Raw genomic sequence first — 23,568 nt, 5'->3', positions numbered from 1 at the left:
GTCGAGTGTACATCATGTTCTGTGTACAACATCATGTCATTGCAATCATGAACATTTTGACGCCTTCCTTTCCAATTTTGATTTTCTTTATTTCTTTCTCTTCCCTAGTTGCTCTTGCTAATCTAGTACTATATTGCATAAGAGTTATGAAAGTGAACATTCTTGCCTTGAGGATCCAAGGGAAAATGCTTTCAGCTTTCCCCCATTCAGTCTGATATTGGTTGTTGGTTTGCCTTATATACCCCTTATAATTTTGAGGTATGTTCCTTCTATATCTAATTGTGGAGGGTTTTTTAATCATGAAAGGATGTCAAATCATCAAATGCTTTCTCCACATTTATTGGGGTGATCATATGGTTTTCATGTTTCATTCTGTCATTGTGATTTATGACATTTATTGATTTGCAAATGTTTAAACATTCTTGTATTTCTGCGATAAATCCCAGTTGATTGTGATATGTGATCTTTTTGATGTAGTTTTGGATTTGGTTTGCTGATATTTTGTTGAGAATTTTTGCACCTATGTTCATCATGGACATAGGACTATAGTTTTCTTTTAATGTTGTGTCTTTGGTTTTGGTATCAGAATGATGCTGGTTTCATAAAAAGAGTTGAGAAGAGTTCAATCCTTTTCAATATTTTGGAATAGTTTGAAATGTATTGGAGTTAGTCTCTCTTTAAATTATTTGTAGAATTAAAATGTATTCAGTAGTAAAGCCATCATATCTTCGACTTTTTTTTTTTTTTTTGACAGGCATAGTGGACAGTGAGAGAGAGAGACAGAGAGAAAGGTCTTCTTTTTGCCGTTGGTTCACCCTCCAATGGCCACCACAGCTGGCACGCTGCGGCTGGCGCACCGTGCTGATCTGATGGCAGGAGCCAGGTGCTTCTCCTGGTCTCCCATAGGGTGCAGGGCCCAAGGACTTGGGCCATCCTCCACTGCACTCCAGGGCCACAGCAGAGAGCTGGCCTGGAATAGGGGTAACCAGGACAGAATCCGGCGCCCCAACCGGGACTAGAACCCGGTGTGCCGCGCCGCAAGGCAGAGGATTAGCCTATTGAGCCACAGGCTTTGTTTTTGATCCATTCAGCCAATCCAAACCATTTGGCTGAAGAATTTAATCCATTTAAATTCAAAGTTAGGGTTGACAGAACTAATACCTGTTGTTTTGTTGATTCCTTACTGATTTTACCTTCTCTGTTAGTGAATTCTGCAGTGTCACATAGTTTCACTTTCTTCTAAAATAGGACCTTTTTAAGAAGAGACTATTGGAACTCATAAGAAAGTTTGTTAAAGTTGCAGGATATAAAATCAACACAAAAAAAACAATAGCCTTTTTATACACAGACATGCAATGTTTGAAAAAGAAAATCTAAGATCAATCCCAATCACAGTAGCTACAAAAAATTTAAGTACTTAAGAATACATTTAACCAAGGAGGTGAAAGATTTCTATGATGAAAACTACAAACATTGAAGAATAGAAGAAAACATAAAAAAGGAAAAAATGTCCTATGTTCATGGATTGGAAGAATGAATATCATCAAAATATCTATACTACCTAAAGTAATTAACAGATTCAATGTAACCCTAATCAAAATACTAATTATGTTCTTCTCAGATCTAGAAAAAATGATGCTTAAATTCACATGGAAACACAGAGACTCTAAATAGATAAAGCAATTTTAAACAACAAAAACAAAGCTGGGGCATCCCAATACAAGATTTCATGACATACTACAGTTATATAATGAATACAATAACCAGGAAGTTATAATTAAAACCACCTGGTTCTGGCATAAAACTAGACATGTAAACCAATGGAATGGAACATAAACTCCAGAAATGAATCCATGCATCTACAAACAACCAATCTTTGACAAAGGAGCTAAAATCCATCCCTGAAGCAAGGACAGTCTTTCAACAGTGCTAGGAAAACTGGATCTCCATATGCAGAAGTATAAAACAAGACCTCTACGCTACACCCTACACAAAACCACTCAAAATAGATTAAGGATCTAAATATATAACCTGCTGCCATCAAATTACTAGAGGAGAACATTGGGGAAATGCTGCATGATACTAGCATAGGCTAAGACTTCTTGTAAAAGACTCCAGAAGCACAGGAAATCAAAGCCAAAACTGACAAATGGAATTACATCAAGCTGAGAAGCTTCTGCCCTGCAAAAGAAAAACTCAGAAAAATGAAGAGGCAATTGACAGAATAGGAAAAAATATTTGCAAGCTATGCAACTGATAAAGGACCAATACCCTGAATCTATAAAGAACTCAAGAAACTTAACAACAACAAAACAAAAAATCTAGTTAAGAAATGGGCAAAGGACTTGAACAGTATTTTTCAGAAGAGGAAATTCAGATAGCCAATAAACACATGGATAAATGCACAGGATCACTAACCATCAGGGGAATGCAAATCAAAACCACAGTGAGGTTTCAACTCACCCCAGTTAGAATGGATCTCATACATAAATCAACAAACAACAAATGCTGGTGAGGTTGTAGGGAAAAAGGTACCCTAATCCACTGTTGGTGGGAATGTAAACAAGTAAATGAATTGTAGAAGACCATATGTGCGTACCTCAGAAGTTGAAAATAGATCTATCATATGACCCAGCAATCCCAACTGGGAATTTATCCAAGAGAAATGAAATCAGTGTATGAAAGAGTGATCTGTACACCCATGTTTATCGCTAATTCACAATAGGTAAAATATGGAATCAACCCAGATGTCCATCAGCTGAAGACTAGATAAAGAAATTATGGGATATATATAGTATGGAGTACTATAACAAAAAGGATGCAACTGAAAATCATTATTCTTAGTGAAATAAGCCAGTCCCCAAAAGACAAATACCATATGATTTCCCTGATCTGTGGTAACTGACAAAGTATCAAAAATGTAATGAATAGTAGTGAAATCGACATTTTGAGCATCAATGATCATTTATAGCCCTTGTTTGCACTGTTGAGGAACCATGTTTTTTCTTATTATTGCATGTTGAACTCTTATTCAGTGTAGAGTTAATCTTACATGTATAAAGTAAACTGCAAGTAGATCATTGTAAAAATTAAGAGAAGGAATATTAGAGGAAGGAGGAGGAAATGTGGAAGCATGGACAAGATGGAGGGTAGGGTGGGAAAATCACTATGTTTTTAAATCTTTATATTTGAAATAGATGAAATTTGTTATCTTAAATAAAATTTTTTAAAAATACAAAAGGAGAATTTTTTGTAAGGCTGGTCAGGTGATAGTGATTTCTCTGGTTTTGCTTATCTGGGAAATACCTTATTTCTCCTTAACTCCCTTTGATGGATATAATATTGTTGTTTGGAAGGTTTTTCTTTTTAAGAACTTGAACATATAGTGCCACTCTCTTCTGGCCTGTTTCTGATGAAAAGTGTGTTGTTAGTCTAATTTGTTTTCCTTTATATGCAGCATGATGCTTTTCTCCTACTGTAAGGATTCTTTCTTTGTCCTTAAAATTGACTGTTTGACTGGAGAAGATGTTTTTCAGTTGAATCTACTTGGGGCTTTTGAAGTTTTGGTTTCTGGATGTTCATGTTTCTTTCAAGACCTGAGAAATTTTCAACTATTATTTCATTTAGCAGGTTTTCAATGCCCTTTTCCTTTCTTCTCTTTCAGGAACCCTTATAATATGAATATTTGCTTATGTAATAGCATCTCATATTTCGCATAGGCTTTCTTCATTCTTTTTAATTCTTTTCTTTTTCTTTTTGTCAAATTGGCTTATTTCAAAACTCTTGTCCTCCAGAAATTTTTTCTTCCACTTGGTCTATTCTGCTGTTAAAGCTCTCAATCTTTTTTTTTTTCACTAACTGAAGTTTATCTCCAAAATTTCTATTTGATTCTTCATAATGATTCTTATCTCATTAGTGAATTCTTCATTCATGTCACTCTGATTTCCTCACTTCTTTATAGTGTTTATCTATATTCTCCTGTATCACATTTAGCTTCCTTACAGTCATTATTTTGAATTTGATTTCTGGCAATCATAGATTATCCTTTATGTCAGGATCTAATTCTGGAGAATGATTGTGTTCTTTGGAGGTGTCATGCTACCTTGCTTCTTCATGTTTCCTGTGTCCCTATGTTAATGTCTGTGCAAGTGTTTTAATAGTCCGTCTTTAAGGAGTAGGTTTTGTTAGAAATTTATGGTTTATATGGAATGCAGGATACCACTTGGCTTGTTGCTTTGGCCTTGGTTCCAGAATAAGTGATTTCTTTTGATTTAATCGATGTCAGCTGTATGTATAAGTGACACAGTGATCTGGTCTGCTGCAGTTCATAGGGGTACAAGTGTGACTTCCAGGTGAATGTGGTCTTCATAGAGTGCACATCTTCAGTCTATAGATAGTTCAGTCTCTAGAGATCTTGCATTAGCAAGCATGGTTCTGGAGCAGGTGAATGCAGGCAGGTTCTTCCCTAATGCCACCTGGTAGATTCAAGTAAATTTGAGGAAGTTAGTAATGATTGTTACTGTCTTGGTGTTTAGGGTACAGTGATCTTCCAGGGTGGGAACCAGATATTGGGAATAGTGGTGGCCACCTGTCTGAAGCAGAGAAATACAGATATGGCACTCCAGATGCTCCAAGTGGGTGAAAATACTTCAAAGATTGCAAAACCAACATTAGCAGTTACAGTTCTGCAAGTTAAAGATGAAACTGCCCCTGGTTCTCACAAAGCTTGCAAAGGTATTGCTGGGATTTGTGCTTGGGGCTTCCAGCACTGTGAGCTAGGAGACAGTGAACACATGAAGACAAACTGGAAGGACCTAGAATTTTTAACATCATGAATAAAAACTTAATTTCATTTCAATTTTAATACATTAGAAAATTTTCACAACTAAAAGATAGTATGGAGTGACTGGAACAATTTTTCTTCTCTTTCCCAATTCCTAGCTTTATCTTTTCCTGAATTAAATATTTTTCTTAGATGTTTTACTTAGAACACCTATGCCCTCTCATCTTTTTAATCCCATGCGTTAACTCCGAAGTATGGGAGTAGGTCTAGGAAGGTTCTTGTTTAATCCTGGTGTTCTCAAACCTTTCAGTCTTCATAGAGGTCCATGCTGGATAGTTTTCCTCATAGCTCCACATTCTGGATTTGTCTTGAACAAGATTAAATCATCCCCAAAGAGGTTTATCTTATTTAAGTGAGAGAAATGGGAAACTCATTTATTTCCAAACAATTTATGAGGTGAGGAAAATTGAAGCTACCTTCTTGATTAAAAATTTACAAATCCACCTTGTTGATGAATATACTCAAGCTGCCTGCTTGACATCTTTATGCAAACGTCTAACAAGCATTCTCAATTTTTCATGAGGAAATCTAAGCTTCCCCATTACTGCCACCACCAATTATGTTTCTCATGTATCTTCCTCATTTTAGAAAATGGTGAGCCAGTTTTCTAGTTACCCAGGGGAAAAAAACTCCTATCAATCATCAAATAAATGTCATTTTTATTACCAAAATGTTTTCAAAGTCCAACAAATTGTATCCTGTTAGTGCAAACAGCCATCACTTCTTATCTTTCAATGCAAATTATCTGACAGTTTTCTATGCTTCCACGCATTCATCTCAAACTCTTGCCTCAACAAAGCAGCCATTTTTGTCTCTGTCCTTAAAACACTGCCATGAGTCTTTTTTGACTTGGTGTGAAAACCAGCCTTTACAATGGATTACAAAGTCTTGCATAACTGATTCCTCTATAACCTCTCTCCTATCCCTCTCTCCCATCCTCTCTCTCTCTCTCTCTCTCTCTCTCTCTCTCTCCCTTCACCACATGAACTCTTAATTAGTCCTTGAATGAACTAAGGTATATGCCTCCCATAAGAAAGACATTGGCAAGGCTGGCACTGTGGCGTAACGGTAAAGCAGTCACCCGCAGTGCCAGCGTCCCATATGGGTACTGGTTCAAGTCCCAGCTGCTCCACTTCTGATCCAGCTTTCTGCTATGGCCTGGGAAAGCAGTGGAAGATGGTGCAAGTGCTTGGGCCCCTGCACCTACATGGGAGACCCAGAGGAAGCTTCTGGCTCCTGGCTTCAGATAGTCCCAGCTCTGGCCATTGTGGCCAACTGGGGAGTGACCTCTCTCCTCCCTCTCTCTCTCTCCCTGCCTCTCATTCTCTCTCTGTGTAACTCTTTCAAGTAAATAAATAAATAAATCTTAAAAAAAAGGACATTGACTGTTTCTGTTGCCTCAGTCATGTGAATTGTCATGTGACTCTTCCCCTTTAGATTATTATTCAAATGTAATCTTCTCAGGCAGTTTTTTCTATCCATCTTATCTAAAATTTTATTCTCCTTCTACCCCCAACATTTTCTATTCCTCTTATCCAATACTTTCCCTCTGTTCAGGATTTATAATCTCTGCCATATATACATAAAAATACATGTTTTTGAAGATTTTATTTATTTATTTGAAAGGTAGAGTTAGAGAGGAAGAAACAGAGAAAAAAGTCCTCCATCTGCTGGTTCACTCCCCAAGTGGTCACAATGGTCAGAGCTGGGCCAATCCAAAGCCAGGAGCCAGGAAACTCTTCTGAGTCTCCCATACAGGTGTAGGGGCCCAAGCACTTGGGCCCTCTTCTACTGCCCTCCCAGGCACCAACAGAGAGCTGCTGGGTCAGAAGAAGATTAGCCAAGACCTGAGCCCACACCCATATGTTGTGCTGGTGCCCATATGGGATACCAGTGCTGGAGGCAGAGGCTTACACTATGCCAGGTCCCTAAATGCATTTTTATTTGTATAATATTTATATATAAAATTGATATATAGTTGTATATATTAGTTGGGTACAATGTGATAGTTCAGTATTCATATATAATGTGTGATACTCAAGGATAATAGAATATACATTACTTCAAATATGTATTATTTCTTTGTGGTAAAAAAATTAACTATTCTTTTCGCTGTTTGGGTCGTGAAGTGCTACAAAGGCCAGGGCAAGCCAGTGCTGGGGGCACACCTCCTGCCATCCGCCGCAGCCTCCATTGCCCGTCCATGTTTTCCTTTTCCCCGACTTGGCTGTTTTTCAACTCTCCTCTGATCAGGTCCCGGACCCCCCTTCTTCTCTCCTCCCTGGGAATTTAGTGCAGACCTATAAAAGGATTTTCCTTATGGCTACACAATCACGTGCTCAAACCTTGGAGAAAGGAGAGAAAGCACACAGTGGGGGCTTCCTCTACCCTCTCTCTGGGCACTGAGTTGTTTTTTTTTGTTTTGTTTTGTTTTTTTTAACTTTTATTTAATGAATATACGTTTCCAAAGTACGAATAATGGATTACTATGGCTTCCCCCCCATACCGTCCCTCCCACCCACAACCCTCCCCTTTCCCACTCCCTCTCCCCTTCCATTCACATCAAGATTCATTTTCGATTATCTTAATATACAGAAGATCAGCTTAGTATACATTAAGTAAGGATTTCAACAGTTTGCTCCCACACAGAAACATAAAGTGAAAAATAATAGATGATTTTTTTTAATGATGATGAAATCAGATCAGACCTATTGTCATGTTTAATCCCAGTGAGAGTCAAGTTGGGAGTTGATAGTTTCTTTTCTTTTCTTTTCTTTTCTTTTTTTTTTTTTTTTTTTTTTACAGAGGATCAGTTTAGTATGCATTAAGTAAAGATTTCAACAGTTTGCACCCCCATAGAAACACAAAGTGAAATATATTATTTGAGTACTCGTTATAGCATTAAATCTCAATGCACAGCACATTAAGGACAGAGATCCTACATGAGGAGTAAGTGCACAGTGACTCCTGTTGTTGACTTTACCAATTGACACTCCTGTCTATGGCATCAGTAATCTCCCTATGCTCCAGTCATGAGTTTCCAAGGCTATGGAAGCCCCTTGAGTTCTCCGACTCTTATCTTGTTTAGACAAGGTCAAGAGACCTCGAATAGCTAAAGCAATCTTGTACAACAAAAACAAAGCCGGAGGCATCACAATACCAGATTTCAGGACATACTACAGGGCAGTTGTAATCAAAACAGCATGGTACTGGTACAGAAACAGAAGGATAGACCAATGGAACAGAATTGAAATACCAGAAATCAATCCAAACATCTACAGCCAACTTATATTTGATCAAGGATCTAAAACTAATTCCTTGAGCAAGGACAGTCTATTCAATAAATGGTGCTGGGAAAATTGGATTTCCACGTGCAGAATCATGAAGCAAGACCCCTACCTTACACCTTACACAAAAATCCACTCAACATGGATTAAAGACCTAAATCTACGACCTGACACCATCAAGTTATTAGAGAACATTGGAGAAACCCTTCAAGATATTGGCACAGGCAAAGAGTTTCTGGAAAAGACCCGGGAGGCACAGGCAGTCAAAGCCAAAATTAACTATTGGGATTGCATCAAATTGAGAAGTTTCTGTACTGCAAAAGAAACAGTCAGGAGAGTGAAGAGACAACCGTCAGAATGGGAAAAAATATTTGCAAACTATGCAACAGATAAAGGGTTAATAACCAGAATCTACAAAGAGATCAAGAAACTCCACAAAAACAAAACCAACAACCCACTTAAGAGATGGGCCAAGGACCTCAATAGACATTTTTCAAAAGAGGAAATCCAAATGGCCAACAGGCACATGAAAACATGTTCAAGGTCATTAGCAATCAGAGAAATGCAAATCAAAACCACAATGAGGTTCCACCTCACCCCGGTTAGAATGGCTCACATTCAGAAATCTACCAACAACAGATGCTGGCGAGGATGTGGGGAAAAAGGGACACTAACCCACTGTTGGTGGGAATGCAAACTGGTCAAGCCACTATGGAAATCAGTCTGGAGATTCCTCAGAAACCTGAAGATAACCCTACCATTCGACCCAGCCATCCCACTCCTTGGAATCTGGGCACTGAGTTGTATGTGTGCATTTTTAGTGGGCCTCTCTCCTTGCTGGACTTCACCCAGTGAGGGTGACCATGGTGTTTATTTTGCTCACTGCTGTATCTCCAGTTCCTGCACAAGGTAGGACCCCCGTAAATATCTGCTGAGGATTGAAAGGAGATTTTTCTGTTTTTACAGCTGGGAAGCAGACATCTCCCCTTCCAGCTGGAACCTGGAACCCCACTGAGCATTAAGGCAGATGGAATGCACATGCACGTGACCTCCCTCCAAAATAAGTGGAGTCGGAAGTGAGCGAAACCCCTCACGGCTGCCCTTCCGGACCCACAGGAGAGAGACACCAGACGGCTGGCAATAGAGGAGCCTTTAATGAGAGTTGAAAAAAAATTAACTATTCTTTCTAGGTATTTGAAATCCACAATAAATTGTTAACTATAGTCACCCTGTGGTACTATAGAACAATAAAATTTAATCCTCTTATTCAATAGTATTTTTTTCCTGTTCACCCATCCGTCTCTATCCTCACCCTTCCCTAGCCTTTCCAGCTTCCAGTAACTACTATTCTACTCTCCAGTTCTGTGAAATCAGCATTTTCAGCTTCCACATATGTGAGAACATGTGGTGCTTGTTTTTTTCAGGGTTTTCTTTATTTCATTTAAAGTTTCCTGCTGTCATCCATGTTGCTACAAATGATAAGATTTCATTTCTTCTAAAGTTGAATAATACTCCACAGTGTGTATATTCTCCATTTTCTTCCTTAGTCATCTGCTGACAGATATTTCGAAATGTTTACCAACATGAATAGCATTGCAATGCATAAGGGAGTGCAGATAGCCCTTCAGCATAGTGATTTCACATCCATTGGATATAAACCATTATCAAGATTAATGAATAGTATGATAGTTCTGTTTTACTTTTTTGAGGAAACTCCATACTCCTTTCTATAATGAAATTGTATTTATTATAATTCCAAGAATAGTGTCAAAAGTTCCCCTTTTGGGGCCAGCATTGTGGTGCAGCAGGTAAAGCTTCTGCTTATGAAGCCAAAAGCAATTTACAGATTCAATACAACAGCAATCAAAATACCGAAGGCATTCTTTTCAGATCTAGAAAAAATGATGCTGAAATTCATATGGAAACACAGGATACCTTGATTGCTAAAGTAAGCTTATACAACAAAAGCCAAGCCTGAGGAATCACAATGCCAGATTTCAGGATATACTACATGGCAGTTATAATCAAAACAGCATGGTACTGGTACAAAAACCATTTGATAGACCAATGGAACAGAATAGAAACACCAGAAATCAATCCAATCATCTACAAGCAACTTATATTTCATCAAGGAGCTAAAACCAATTCATGGAGCAAGGACAGTCTATTAAACAAATGGAAAACTGGATTTCCACATGCAGAAGTATGAAGCAAGACCCCTACCTTACTCCTTACGCAAGAATCCAGTCAGCATGGATTAAAGACCTAAATCTATGACCCGACACCATTAAATTATTAGAGAACATTAGAGAAACCTTGCAAGATATTGGCACAGTTAAAGACTTCTTGGAAAAGACTCCAGAGGCACAGGCAGTCAAAGCCAAAATTAACAAATGGGATTACTTCAAATTGAGAAGTTTCTATACAACAAAAGAAACAGGAAAGTGAAGAGAAAACAGCAAAATGGGAGAAATTAATTGCAAACAATGCAACTGATAAAGGATTACTTACTAAAATATATAAAGAGATCAAGATACTCCACAACAACAAAACAAAAAACCTAGTTAAGAAATGGGCCAAGTACTTAAACAGACATTTTTCAAAAGAGGATATCCAAATGCCCAACAGACACATGAAAAAATGTTCAGGATCTCTAGCCATCAGGGAAATGCAAATCAAAACCACAATGAGGTTTAACTTCATCCCAGTTAGAATGGCTTTCATACAGCAATCAAACAACAAATGCTGGCGAGGATGTGGGGAAAAAGGTACACTAATCCATAGTTGGTGGGAATGCAAACTGGTAAAGCCACTATGGAAAACAGTTTGGAGATAGCTCAGAAATATGAATATAGCCCTACCATACGACCCAAACATCCCACTCCCTGGAATTTAATCAAGAGAAATTAAATTGTCAAATAAAAGACCTATCTGCACCTCCATGTTTATTGCAGCTCAATTCACAATAGCTAAGACATGGAATCAACCTAAAACTCCCATCAACAGAATACTGGAAAAAGAAATTATAGAATATGTACTCCATGGAATACTACACAGCAATAAAAAAGAAATCCAGTCATTTGCAAAAAATAGATGAATCTGTAAAACATCATACTGAGTGAAATAAGCCAGTCCCAAACAACAAATCTCATATGTTCTCCCTGATCTGTGACAACTGATGAGCACCTAAAAGGAAACCTGTAGAAGTAAAACTGACACTATGAGAAGCAATGACTTGATCAGCCATTGTCCTGACTGTCAAGGAACAGCTTACTATTTTATTCTTTTTACTAAAGGATAAATACCTTAATACCATTTGTTGAACTCTTTACTTAACACAGAATTATTCTTAGGTATTTAAAACCAATTGAAAATTAATCCCTATAAAAAATAAAAGTGGGAATGAGAGGGAGGAGATGTACACTTTGGCACACGTTCCCATGGACTTACAGCTAAGCATAAAGCTAAAAAACTTGCCATGGGACTCCAAATCCCATTAAGTTAGCAGGAACTAATGTCAATGTACTAGTTAATGTAACCATTTTAAGTGCATAACTGATCAGAAAAATAGGAATAATTGTCAAAGGGATCACATAAATAAGACCAAGTGTCTGCTAATAACAATAGATAGAATTAAAAGGAGAGAATGATCCAACATGGGAAGCAGGCCACATAGCAGATTCATAGAATGACAAATGTCCTAAACAGCACTCTGCACTCAGAATCAGTCCTTAAGACATTTAGATCTGGCTAAAAAGCCCATGAGAGCATTTCAGACATGGAAAGCCAAGACACTATGGCAAAAAATGGCCTACATGAAAGATCTCTGTGAATGAGATCCCAGTGAAAAGAAGGGACCATCAAAGAAGAAGGTACCTTTCTCTGAAGGGAGGAGAGAACTTCCACTTTGATTATGGCCCTGTCTAATTAATATTGGAGTTTGTGGGCTTAAAAGGCTTCCATAGCCTTGGAAGCTCATGACAAGAGCCTCGGTGATCACTGACATCATAAGAAAGAGTGTTAATTGTTAAATCAACAATAGGAGTCACTGTGCACTTGCTCCACATGTAGGACCTCGGTTCTTAATGAGAATTAACATTAAAACTAGTCTTCAAACAGTACTTTATACTTTGTGTGTCTGTGTGGTTGTAAACTGTTAAAATCTTTATATAGTATAGAGTTGACCTTCCGTATATAAAGATAATTATAAATGAATCTTAATTAAGAATGAGTTGGGAGAGGGAGTAGGATGTGGGACAGGAGTGGGGGTGGGATGGTGGGTATGGGGGGGAAGAATCGCTATATTCCAAAAACTGTACCTATGACATTTATTAAATAAAAGCTTTCAAAAAAAACCCAAAATGGATGAATTTGGAAAATACTATACTGAATGAAATAAGCCAGTCCCAAAGGGACAAATACCATATGTTCTCCCTGATCTATAGTATCAAACAGAGCACCTAAAACAAAATCTGCAGAAGTGAAATTGAGACTTTGAGAAGGGATGATATGAGTTTCCATTGTCTTGACTGTCAAGCAACAATTGTTTTTATTTTTTTTCATTTTTTTCTTTTCATACTATTTGTTGAACTCATTACTTAGAGTTAACCATAAGTATATAAAGTCAATTGAAGATTTCATTAAGAAATAAAAGTGGGAATAAGAGAGGTAGGAGGAAGTTTGCAACTATAAATCTGCATAGTTCTGCATGCATTCCTAAGCACCAACTTCTAAGGGTACAGTTTAAAAACTTGTTATGGGACTCCAAATCTCATTAAGTTGGGTGGTAAAAATGCCATTAAAAAAGTACTCATATTAAGTGTTAATGTGAACATATAGGCCGGCGCCACGGCTCACTAGGGTAATCCTCCACCTGTGGCGCTGGCACCTTGGGTTCTAGTCCCAGTTGAGGCACCAGATTCTGTCCTGGTTTCTCCTCTTCCAGTCCAGCTCTCTGCTGTGGCCCAGGAAGGCAATGGAGGATGGCCCAAGTGCTTGGGCCCTACACCCGCATGGGAGACCAGGAGGAAGCACCTGGCTCCTGGCTTCGGATCTGCGTAGCGCACCAGCCATTTGGGGGGTGAACCAACAGAAAAAGGAAGACCTTTCTCTCTCTCTCTCTCTCTCTCTCTCTCACTGTCTAACTCTGACCAATGAAGATACCGAAGACCTTCTTCTCAGATATGGAAAAAATGGTGCTGAAATTCATATGGAGGCACAAGAGACCTCGAATAGCTAAAGCAATCTTGTACAACAAAAACAAAGCCTGAGGCATCAAATACCAGATTACAGGACATACTACAGGGCAGTTGTAATCAAAACAGCATGGTACTGGTACAGAAACAGATGGATAGACCAATGGAACAGAATTGAAACACCAGAAATCAACCCAAACATCTACAGCCAACTTATATTTGATCAAGGATCTAAAACCAATTCCTGGAGCAAGGACAGTCTATTCAATAAATGGTGCTGGGAAAATTGGATTTCCACGTGCAGAATCATGAAGCAAGACCCCTACCTTACACCTTACACAAAAATCCACTCAACATGGATTAAAGACCTAAATCTACGACCTGACACCATCAAGTTATTAGAGAACATTGGAGAAACCCTTCAAGATATTGGCACAGGCAAAGAATTTCTGGAAAAGACCCGGGAGAAACAGGCAGTCAAAGCCAAAATCAACTATTGGGATTGCATCAAATTGAGAAGTTTCTGTACTGCAAAAGAAACAGTCAGGAGAGTGAAGAGACAACCGACAGAATGGGAAAAAATATTTGCAAACTATTCAACAGATAAAGGGTTAATAACCAGAATCTACAAAGAGATCAAGAAACTCCACAAAAACAAAACCAACAACCCAATTAAGAGATGGGCCAAGGACCTCAATAGACATTTTTCAAAAGAGGAAATCCAAATGGCCAACAGACACATGAAAAAATGTTCAAGATCACTAGCAATCAGGGAAATGCAAATCAAAACCACAGTGAGGCTCCACCTCACCCCAGTTAGAATGGCTCACATGCAGAAATCTACCAACAATAGATGCTGGTGAGGATGTATGGAAAAAGGGACACTAACCCACTGTTGGTGGGAATGCAAATTGGTTAAGCCACTGTGGAAGTCAGTCTGGAGATTCCTCAGAAACATGAATATAACCCTACCGTTCAACCCAGCCATCCTACTCCTTGGAATTTACCCAAAGGAAATGAAATTGGCAAACAAACAAGCTGTCTGCACATTAATGTTTATTGCAGCTCAATTCACAATAGCTAAGACCTGGAACCAACCTAAATGCCCATCAATGGTAGACTGGATAAAGAAATTATGGGATATGTACTCTTTAGAATACTATACCGCAGTAAGAAACAACGAAATCCAGTCATTTGCAATAAAATGGAGGAATCTGGAACACATCATGCTGAGTGAAATAAGCCAGTCCCAAAGGGACAAATACCACTTGTTCTCCCTGATAGGTTACAACTAACTGAGCACCAAAAAGGAAACCTCTTAAAGTGAAATGAACACTATGAGAAACAGTGACTTGATCAGCCCTCACCCTGACTGTTGATGAGCAGCTTAATATGTTATCCCTCTTAGTAGTTTTTTTGTCTGTTCTACTTAATATGACTGGTTTAATTCTGTAATTAATACACAGTTATTCTTAAGTGTTGAAAATTAACTGAAATGTGATCCCTGTTAAACATAAGAGTAGGAATAAGAGAGGGAAGAGATGTACAATTTGGGACATGCTCAAGCTGACTTGCCCCAAATGGTAGAGTTAGAAACATACCAGGGGATTCCAATTTAATCCCATCAAGGTGGCATGTACCAATGCCATCTCTCCAGTCCAAGTGATCAATTTCAGTTCACAATTGATCATAATGAAAGGACTAAGAGTCAAAGGGAGCACATAAACAAGTCTAGTACCTGCTAACACTAACCGATAGAATAAATAAAGGGGAGAGTGATCCAACATGGGAAGTGAGATACTCAGCAGACTCATAGAATGGCAGATGTCCTAAATAGCACTCTGGCCTCAGAATCAGCCCTAAAGGCCTTCGGATCTGGCTGAAAAGCCCATGAGAGTATTTCAGGCATGGAAAGCCATGACACTCTGGCAAATATCTCTGTGAGTGAGATCGCAGTGGAAAGAACAGGTCATCAAAGAAGGAGGTACCTTTCTCTGAATGGAGGAGAGAACCTCCACTTTGACTATGACCTTGTCTAAACAAGATAAGAGTCGGAGAACTCAGAGGGCTTCCATAGCCTTGGAAACTCATGACTGGAGCATAGGGAGATTACTGATGCCATAGACAGGAGTGTCAATTGGTAAAGTCAACAACAGGAGTCACTGTGCACTTACTCCTCATGTAGGATCTCTGTCCTTAATGTGCTGTGCATTGAGATTGAATGCTATAACGAGTACTCAAACAATATATTTCACTTTGTGTTTCTATGGGGGTGCAAACTGTTGAAATTTTTACTTAATGCATACTAAACTGATCCTCTATAAAAAAAAAAAAAAGAAATTATCAATTCCCAACTTGACTCTCACTGGGATTAAACATGACAATAGGTCTGCTCTGATTTCATCATCATTTAAAAATATCATCTATTATTTTTCACTTTATGTTTCTGTGTGGGAGCAAACTGTTGAAATCCTTACTTAATGTATACTAAGCTGATCTTCTGTATATTAAGATAATCGAAAATGAATCTTGATGTGAATGGAAGGGAAGAGGGAGTGGGAAAGGGGAGGGTTGTGGGTAGGAGGGACGGTATGGGGGGGAAGCCATTGTAATCCATAAGTCGTACTTTGGAAATTTATATTCATTAAATAAAAGTTAAAAAAAAGTGAACATATAAATAGGGTTAAGTTTTAAAGTGGCCATATAAATAGGATCAAGTGTCAGGTAATTATAATAGAATTAAAAGGAGAGAATGTTCCAACATGGGAAGCAGTCAACACAGCAGACTCAGAGGATGACAATTGCTTTAAGTAACATTCTTACCTCTGAATCAGCACTTAAGGCTTCCTGGTCTGGCTGAAAAGTCCATGAGAGTATTTCATGCATGGAAAGCCAAGACACTGGGGAAAAATATTCTACATAAAGGATCTCTGTGAATGAGATCCCAAAGTAAAGAAGTGGCCATCAAAGAAGGAAGTACTTTTCTCTAAAAGGAGGAGAGAACTCAAGTTTTCTTATTTCCTTGTCTAAATACTTATGGAGTTTGTGGATCAAAAACTTCCATAGCCTAGGCAGCTTATGGCAAGACCCTTGAGTGGTCACTGACATCGTATATGAGTGTTAATTGTTAAATTAACAACAGGAGTCACTTTGCACTAACTCCTCATGCAGGAACTCTGACCTTGATGAGCTGTATTATGAGAGTTAACTGTGATACTTGCTCTCAAATGGTTTTTTTGTGTGTGTGCAAATTGTTGAAATTCTTATCTAGTATACAGTTGGTCTTATGTGTACAAAGTTATATTGAAAATGAATCATAATGGAAAATGGTACTGGGACAGGGAGAGGGAGGAGAAGGAGGTGTGGGAGTGTGGGTGGCAAGGTGGGCATGGTGGGAAGAATAACTATATTCCTGGCAGGCACCGCGGCTCACTAGGCTAAATCCTCCGCCTTGCGGCACCCGCACACTGGGTTCTAGTCCCGGTCGGGGCGCCGGATTCTGTCCCGGTTGCCCCTCTTCCAGGCCAGCTCTCTGCTGTGGCCAGGGAGTGCAGTGGAGGATGGCCCAAGTGCTTGGGCCCTGCACCCCATGGGAGACCAGGAGAAGTACCTGGCTCCTGCCATCGGATCAGTGTGGTGCGCTGGCCGCAGCACGCTGGCCGTGGCAGCCATTGGAGGGTGAGCCAACGGCAAAAGGAAGACCTTTCTCTCTGTCTCTCTCTCTCTCACTGTCCACTCTGCCTGTCAAAAAAAAAAAAATAAAATAAATAAATAAAACTGTATTCCTAAAGTAGTACATATGAAATTCATATTCCTTAAAAAATTATTAATTAATTAAAAATGTCTGGTAGAATTTAGCAGTGAAACCATCTGGTCCTGGACTTTTGCTCATTGGGAGGGTCTTTATTACTGACTCAATTTCCATCTTGGTAATGGGTCTGTTTAGATTTCTATGTCTTCATGGCTCAATTTAGGAAAGTCTTATGTGTCCTTGAATCTATGTTTTTCTTCTAGATTTCCCAGTTTTTAGCACACAGTTCGTTGTGGTAATTTCTGATAATCTTCTTATTTCTGTGGTGCCTCTGTTACATTTCCTTTTTCATCTCTAATTTCATTGATTTGAGTCTTCCTTCCCTTTTTTTGGTTAGTTGGCTCAATAGTGTGTCAATTTGTTCATTTTTTTCTAAAAACCAGCTCTTCTTTTTGCTGATCTTTGTATTTTTTGTTTCAATTTTGTTTATTTCTTCTCTAATTTTAATTATTTCTTTTCTCCTACTAGTTTTGTTCTGTTCCAAGGACCACACAAAGGATCTGTGCAGTCCTCAGAGCAAGTTCAGATTCCCCACCAATGTCTCTCACCAGGTAACCAGGAACCCTCAAGCATGTGGAGTCTCCCACTGAGACTGCTCAAAGCCTCAGCCACATCGTGAGTCCTCCCACACACCCTTAGCTTTTTTTCACAGTCCTGGTTCAGAAGCTTCACACAGTCACCAGCTCCTAACCTCCTGTTATTTCTCCCCTCCAGAGTCATGAGTCTCTGCTCAGCTGTTTGCCAGTTGCAGACATGAGCTGGCACAGATGTTCTGTATGTCCAAAATGGCGCCCACTTTATTGGCTTGTTACAGTACACCTTTGTAAAGTGATTGGAGAGAGAGCAATGTGCCCGTCCCATCCTTTTTTTTTTTTTTTTTTTTTTTCTTCTCCTCTGGTTTGGCTGGTATACTTTCCCACATAGGGCTCCAAGCCTGGTTCCCTCTAGGCTCTTCCTGCCACTTTTTCACCAGTGGCTTGGGCTGCTGTGGACTGGTCTCACCTCACTTTCCAGAGCTGGTGTGTAGGCTCTCTGATGTTGGAGTCCTGAGCCATGGGCACCCACACCCTCTACGTTGGTCCACTGTGTCCCTCTAATTTCTGTAGAGTTTCCTCTGCTGTTTTTTCCCTAACTTTTCCCTGAGACTACAAGTATCTCCATGTTTTTTAAACTTTCTTCTCCTGGGCTAGAACAGTAATCTCCCTCCCTAGTCCGCCATCTTGGAACTCCTCCATCCATATTGTTGTAAATGACTGCATGTCATTTTTTTTTTACTGCTGTGTAGTATTCCATAGTGTACATATTCCATAATTTCTTTTATAGTCTTTGGTTGACTGGATTTTAAAAAGGTTGGTTCCATGTCTTAGCTATTGTGGATAAGTTGCAATAAACATGGGGGTGTAGATAACTCTTTTATTTGCTAATTTTATTTCCCTGGGATAAATTTCCAGGAGTGGGGTTGCTGGGTCAAATGGTAAGTCTATATTCAGATTTATGAGGTATCTCCATACTGTCCTCCAAATTGGCTTTACCAGTCTACAATCCCACCAACAATGGATTAGGGTACCTTTTTCCCCACATCCTCATCAGCATTTGTTGTTTGTTGATTACTGTTAGAAAACCACTCTAACTGGGGTGAGGTGAAACCTCATTGTGGTTTTCAATTGCATTTCCCTGACAGCTAGTGATCCTGAACATTTTTTCATGTGTCTGTTGGGCATTTGGATATCCTCTTTTGAGCAATGTCTGTTTAAGTCCTTGGCCCATTTCTTAACTAGGTTTTTTGTTTTGTTGTGGAGTTTCTTGATCTCTTTATATATTTTAGTAAGTAATCCTTTATCAGTTGCATTGTTTGCAAATAATTTCTCCCATTCTGTCAGTTACCACTTCACTTTCCTGAGTGTTCCTTTTGCAGTGCAGAAATTTCTCTATTTGAAGTAATCCCATTTGTTAATTTTGGCTTCGACTGCCTGTGCCTCTGGGGTCTTTTTCAAGATCTCTTTGGCTATGCCCATGTCTTGCAGGGTTTCCCAAATGTCCTCTGATAATTTTATGGTATCAAGTCATAGATTTAGGTCTTTAATCGATTTTGAATGGATTTTTTTGTAAGGTGTAATGTAAGGGTCTTGCTTCATACTTCTGCATGTGGAAATCCAGTTTTTCCAGCATCATTTGTTGAATAGACTGTCCTTGCTCCAGGGATTGACTTTGGTTCCTTTGTCAAAAACAAGTTGGTTTTAGATGTTTGGACTGATTTCTGGTTTTTCTATTCTGTTCCATTGGTCTATCCCTCTGGTTTCATACCAGTACTAGGCTGTTTTGACTCTAATTGCCTTATAGCATGTCTTGAAATCTGGTATGGTCGGGGCCGGCACTGTGGCATAGTGGGTAAAGCCACTGCCCGCAGTGCTGGCATTCCATATGGGTGCCATTTCGAGACCTGGTTACCCCAATTCTGATACAACTCTCTGTTATGGCCATGGAAAGAAGAGGAAGATGGCCTAGGTGCTTGGGCTCCAGCACCAATGTGGGAGACCAAGAGGAAGCTCCTGGCTCCTGGCTTCAGATCGGCAGCCAATTGGGGAGTGGACCAGCAGATGGAAGACCGCTGTGTGTGTGTGTGTAATTCTGACTTTCAAATAAATAAATCTTAAAAAAAACATACATAGATGAGGAATTATAGAGTGGGGTTCTGAGTGGTATCAGTAGGAATGAGCATGGAATTTGGGTTGAATGAGGACAGGCAGGAATGACCTGAAACTGATCACTCCTTATATTTAAAAAGTATCAACTACGAAGAAAGTTGGCAGTCAGGAACTTTGCAGGCACATAATTTCCAAATTCTTGCCACCTTCATTTTTGAACACCATTCACTTAGCAGTATGATATATCATTTAAACATTATTTGAAATTTTGTATTTTGAAATTAAAATCGTGCATTGTCAAAAACACATTCCAGGAACTTTTAAATGAGTACTTATTTCTTTTTTTTAACTTTTATTTAATGAATATAAATTTCCAAAGCACAGCTTATGGATTACAAGGGCTTCCCCCCCATAACGTCCCTCCCAACTGCAACCCTCCTCTTTCCCACTCCCTCTCCCCTTCCATTCACATCAAGATTCATTTTCAATTCTCTTTATATACAGAAGATCAGTTTAGCATACATTAAGTAAAGATTTCAACAGTTTGCTCCCACACAGAAACATAAAGTGAAAAATACTGTTTGAGTACTAGTTATAGCATTAATTCACAATGTACAGCACACTAAGGACAGAGATCCTACATGAGGAGTAAGTGCACAGTGACTCCTGTTGTAGACTTAACAAATTGACACTCTTGTTTATGGCCTCAGTAATCCCCCTAGGCTCTTGTCATGAGCTGCCAAGGCTATGGAAGCCCCCTGAGTTCACCGACTCCAATCATATTTAGACAAGGCCATGGTCAAAGTGGAAGTTCTTTCCTCCCTTCAGAGAAAGGTACCTCCTTCTTTGACGACCCATTCTTTCCACTGGGATCTCACTCATGGAGATCTTTCATTTAGTTCCCCCCCCCCCCCAGAGTGTCTTGGCTTTCCATGCCTGAAATACTCTCATGGGCTTTTCAGCCAGATCCACATGCCTTAAGGGCTGATTCTGAGGCCAGAGTGCTGTTTAGGACATCTTCCATTCTATGGGTCTTCCATTCTATGGGTCTCACTTCCCATGTTGGATCATTCTCTCCCTTTTTGATTCTATCAGCCAGTATTTGAAGACACTATTCTTGTTTATGTGATCCCTTTGGTTCTTAGTCCTATCATTATGATCAATTGTGAACAGAAATTGATCACTGGGACTAGTGAGATGGCATTGGTACATGCCACCTCGATGGGATTGAATTCAATTCCCCTGGTATGTTTCTAACTCTACCGTTTGAGGTAAGTCAGCTTGAGCATGTCCCGAATTGCACATCTCTTTCCTCTCTTATTCCCACTCTTATATTTAACAGCAATCACTTTTCAGTTAAGTTTCAGCACTTAAGAAGAATTGTGTATTGATTACAGTATTCAACCAAAAGTATTAAGTAGAACAAACAAAAAAATACTAAGAGGGATAACATATTAAGCTGCTCATCAACAGTCAGGGTGAGGGCTGATCAAGTCACTGTTTCTCATAGTGTTCATTTCACTTTAAGAGGTTTCCTTTTTGGTGCTCAGTTAGTTGTCACCTATCAGGGAGAACATATGGTATTTGTCCCTTTGGGACTGGCTTAATTCACTCAGCATGATGTTTTCCAAATTCCTCCATCTTGTTGCAAATGACTGGGTTTCATTGTTTTTGACTGCTGTATAGTATTCTATAGAGTACATGTCCCATAATTTCTTTTTCCAGTCTACTGTTGATGGGCATTTGGGTTGGTTCCAGGTCTTAGCTATTGTGAATTGAGCTGCAATAAACATTAATGTGCAGACAGCTTGTTTGTTTGCCAATTTCATTTCCTTTGGGTAAATTCCAAGGAGTAGGATGGCTGGGTTGAATGGTAGGGTTATATTCATGTTTCTGAGGAATCTCCAGACTGACTTCCACAGTGGCTTAACCAATTTGCATTCCCACCAACAGTGGGTTAGTGTCCCTTTTTCCATACATCCTCACCAGCATCTATTGTTGGTAGATTTCTGCATGTGAGCCATTCTAACTGGGGTGAGGTGGAGCCTCACTGTGGTTTTGATTTGCATTTCCCTGATTGCTAGTGATCTTGAACATTTTTTCATGTGTCTGTTGGCCATTTGGATTTCCTCTTTTGAAAAATGTCTATTGAGGTCCTTGGCCCATCTCTTAAGTGGGTTGTTTGTTTTATTTTTGTGGAGTTTCTTGATCTCTTTGTAGATTCTGGTTATCAACCCTTTATCAGTTGCATAGTTTGCAAATATATTTTCCCATTCTGTCGGTTGTCTCTTCACTTTCCTGACTGTTTCTTTTGAAGTACAGAAACTTCTCAATTTGATGCAATCCCAATAGTTGATTTTGGCTTTGACTGCCTGTGCTTCTGGGGTGTTTTCCAAGAAGTCATTGCCAGTACCTATATCTTGCAGGGTTTTTCCAATGCTCTCTAATAATTTGATGGTGTCAGGTCGTAGATTTAAGTCTTTAATCCATGTTGAGAGTATTTTTGTTTGAGGTGAAAGGTAGGGGTCTTGCTTCATGATTCTGCACGTGGAATTCCAGTTTTCCCAGCACCATTCATTGAATAGACTGTCCTTACTCCAGGGGTTGGTTTTGGATCCTTGATCAAATATGAGTTGGCTGTAGATGTTTGGGTTGATTTCTGGTGTTTCAATTCTGTTCCATTGGTCTATCCATCTGTTTCTGTACCAGTACCACGCTGTTTTGATACAACTTCCCTGTAGTATGTCCTGAAATCTGGTATTGTGATGCCTCCACCTTTGTTTTTGTTGTACAAGATTGCTTTAGCTATTCTAGGTCTGCTGTGTCTCCATATGAATTTCAGCATCATTTTTTTCCAGATCTGAGAAGAAGGTCTTCGGTATCTTGATTGGTATTCCATTGAATCTATAAATTGCTTTTGGGAGAATGGACATATCAACAGGACAGAAGATCAACAAGGATACAGTAGATTTAAACAACACTATAGCCCAAATGTATCTAACAGATATATACAGAACTTTCAATTCTACAGCTAAAGATTTTACATTCTTCTCAGCAGTACATGGAACCTTCTCTAGGATTGACCACATACTAGGCCATAAAGCAATTCTCAGAAAATTCAAAAGAATTAGAATCATACCATGCAGCTTCTCAGACCATAAAGGAATGAAGTTGGAAATTAGCAACTCAGGAATCCCTAGAGCATATGCAAACACATGGAGACTGAACAACATGCTCCTGAATGAACAATGGGTCATAGAAGAAATTAAAAGAGAAATCAAAACTTTTCTGGAAGTAAATGAGGATAACAGCACAACATACCAAAACTTATGGGATACAGCAAAAGCAGTGTTAAGAGGAAAGTTTATATAAATAGCTGCCTACATCAAGAAATTGGAAAGGCACCAAATAGATGAGCTTTCAATTCACCTCAAGGATCTAGAAAACCTACAGCAAACCAGACCCAAATCTAGTAGAGAAGAGAAATAATTAAAATCAGAGAAGAAATTAACAGGATTGAATCAAGAAAAACATTACAAAAAATCAGCCAAACGAGGAGCTGATTTTTTGAAAAAATAAACAAAATTGACACCCCATTGGCCCAACTAACTTAAAAAAGAAGAGAAAAGACCCAAATCAATGAAATTAGAGATGAAAAAGGAAACATAACAACAGACACCACAGAAATAAAAAGAATCATCAGAAATTACTACAAGGACTTGTATGCCAGCAAACAGGGAAACCTATCAGAAATGGATAGATTCCTGGACACATGCAACCTACCTAA

The 23,568-nt window shown here is 39.0% G+C and overlaps 1 protein-coding gene across 10 annotated transcripts in view; it reads left to right on the top strand.

Annotated features, from left to right (window-relative positions):
* CLDND1 (claudin domain containing 1) overlaps positions 1-23,568 on the top strand; it is a 197,376-nt gene that overhangs the window by 148,609 nt on the left and 25,199 nt on the right. For 5 of the 10 annotated variants that reach the window (XR_016233054.1, XM_089331518.1, XM_089331517.1 and 2 more), the window contains one exon: positions 9,097-9,396. The exons of 2 other annotated variants lie outside the window; for them this stretch is intronic. Coding sequence is in view for 1 of the 8 variants with exons in the window: in XM_089331508.1 (XP_089187634.1) it covers positions 9,097-9,152 (56 nt within the window). In the remaining 7 variants the exon portion in view is untranslated. Of the gene's footprint in view, positions 1-9,096; positions 9,397-22,639; positions 23,065-23,568 lie in introns of those variants that run through there. 3 more of the 10 variants (XR_016233056.1, XM_089331519.1, XM_089331505.1) reach the window with 1 other exon arrangement.

Source organism: Oryctolagus cuniculus, chromosome 4 (genome assembly GCF_051225735.1).
Source record: "Oryctolagus cuniculus isolate XC-2025 breed Fujian yellow rabbit chromosome 4, ASM5122573v1, whole genome shotgun sequence".
Classification (NCBI taxonomy): Eukaryota; Metazoa; Chordata; class Mammalia; order Lagomorpha; family Leporidae; genus Oryctolagus; species Oryctolagus cuniculus.
Note: the sequence above shows the minus strand (reverse complement) of the source record. Positions and strands in the feature narration are given on the sequence as shown.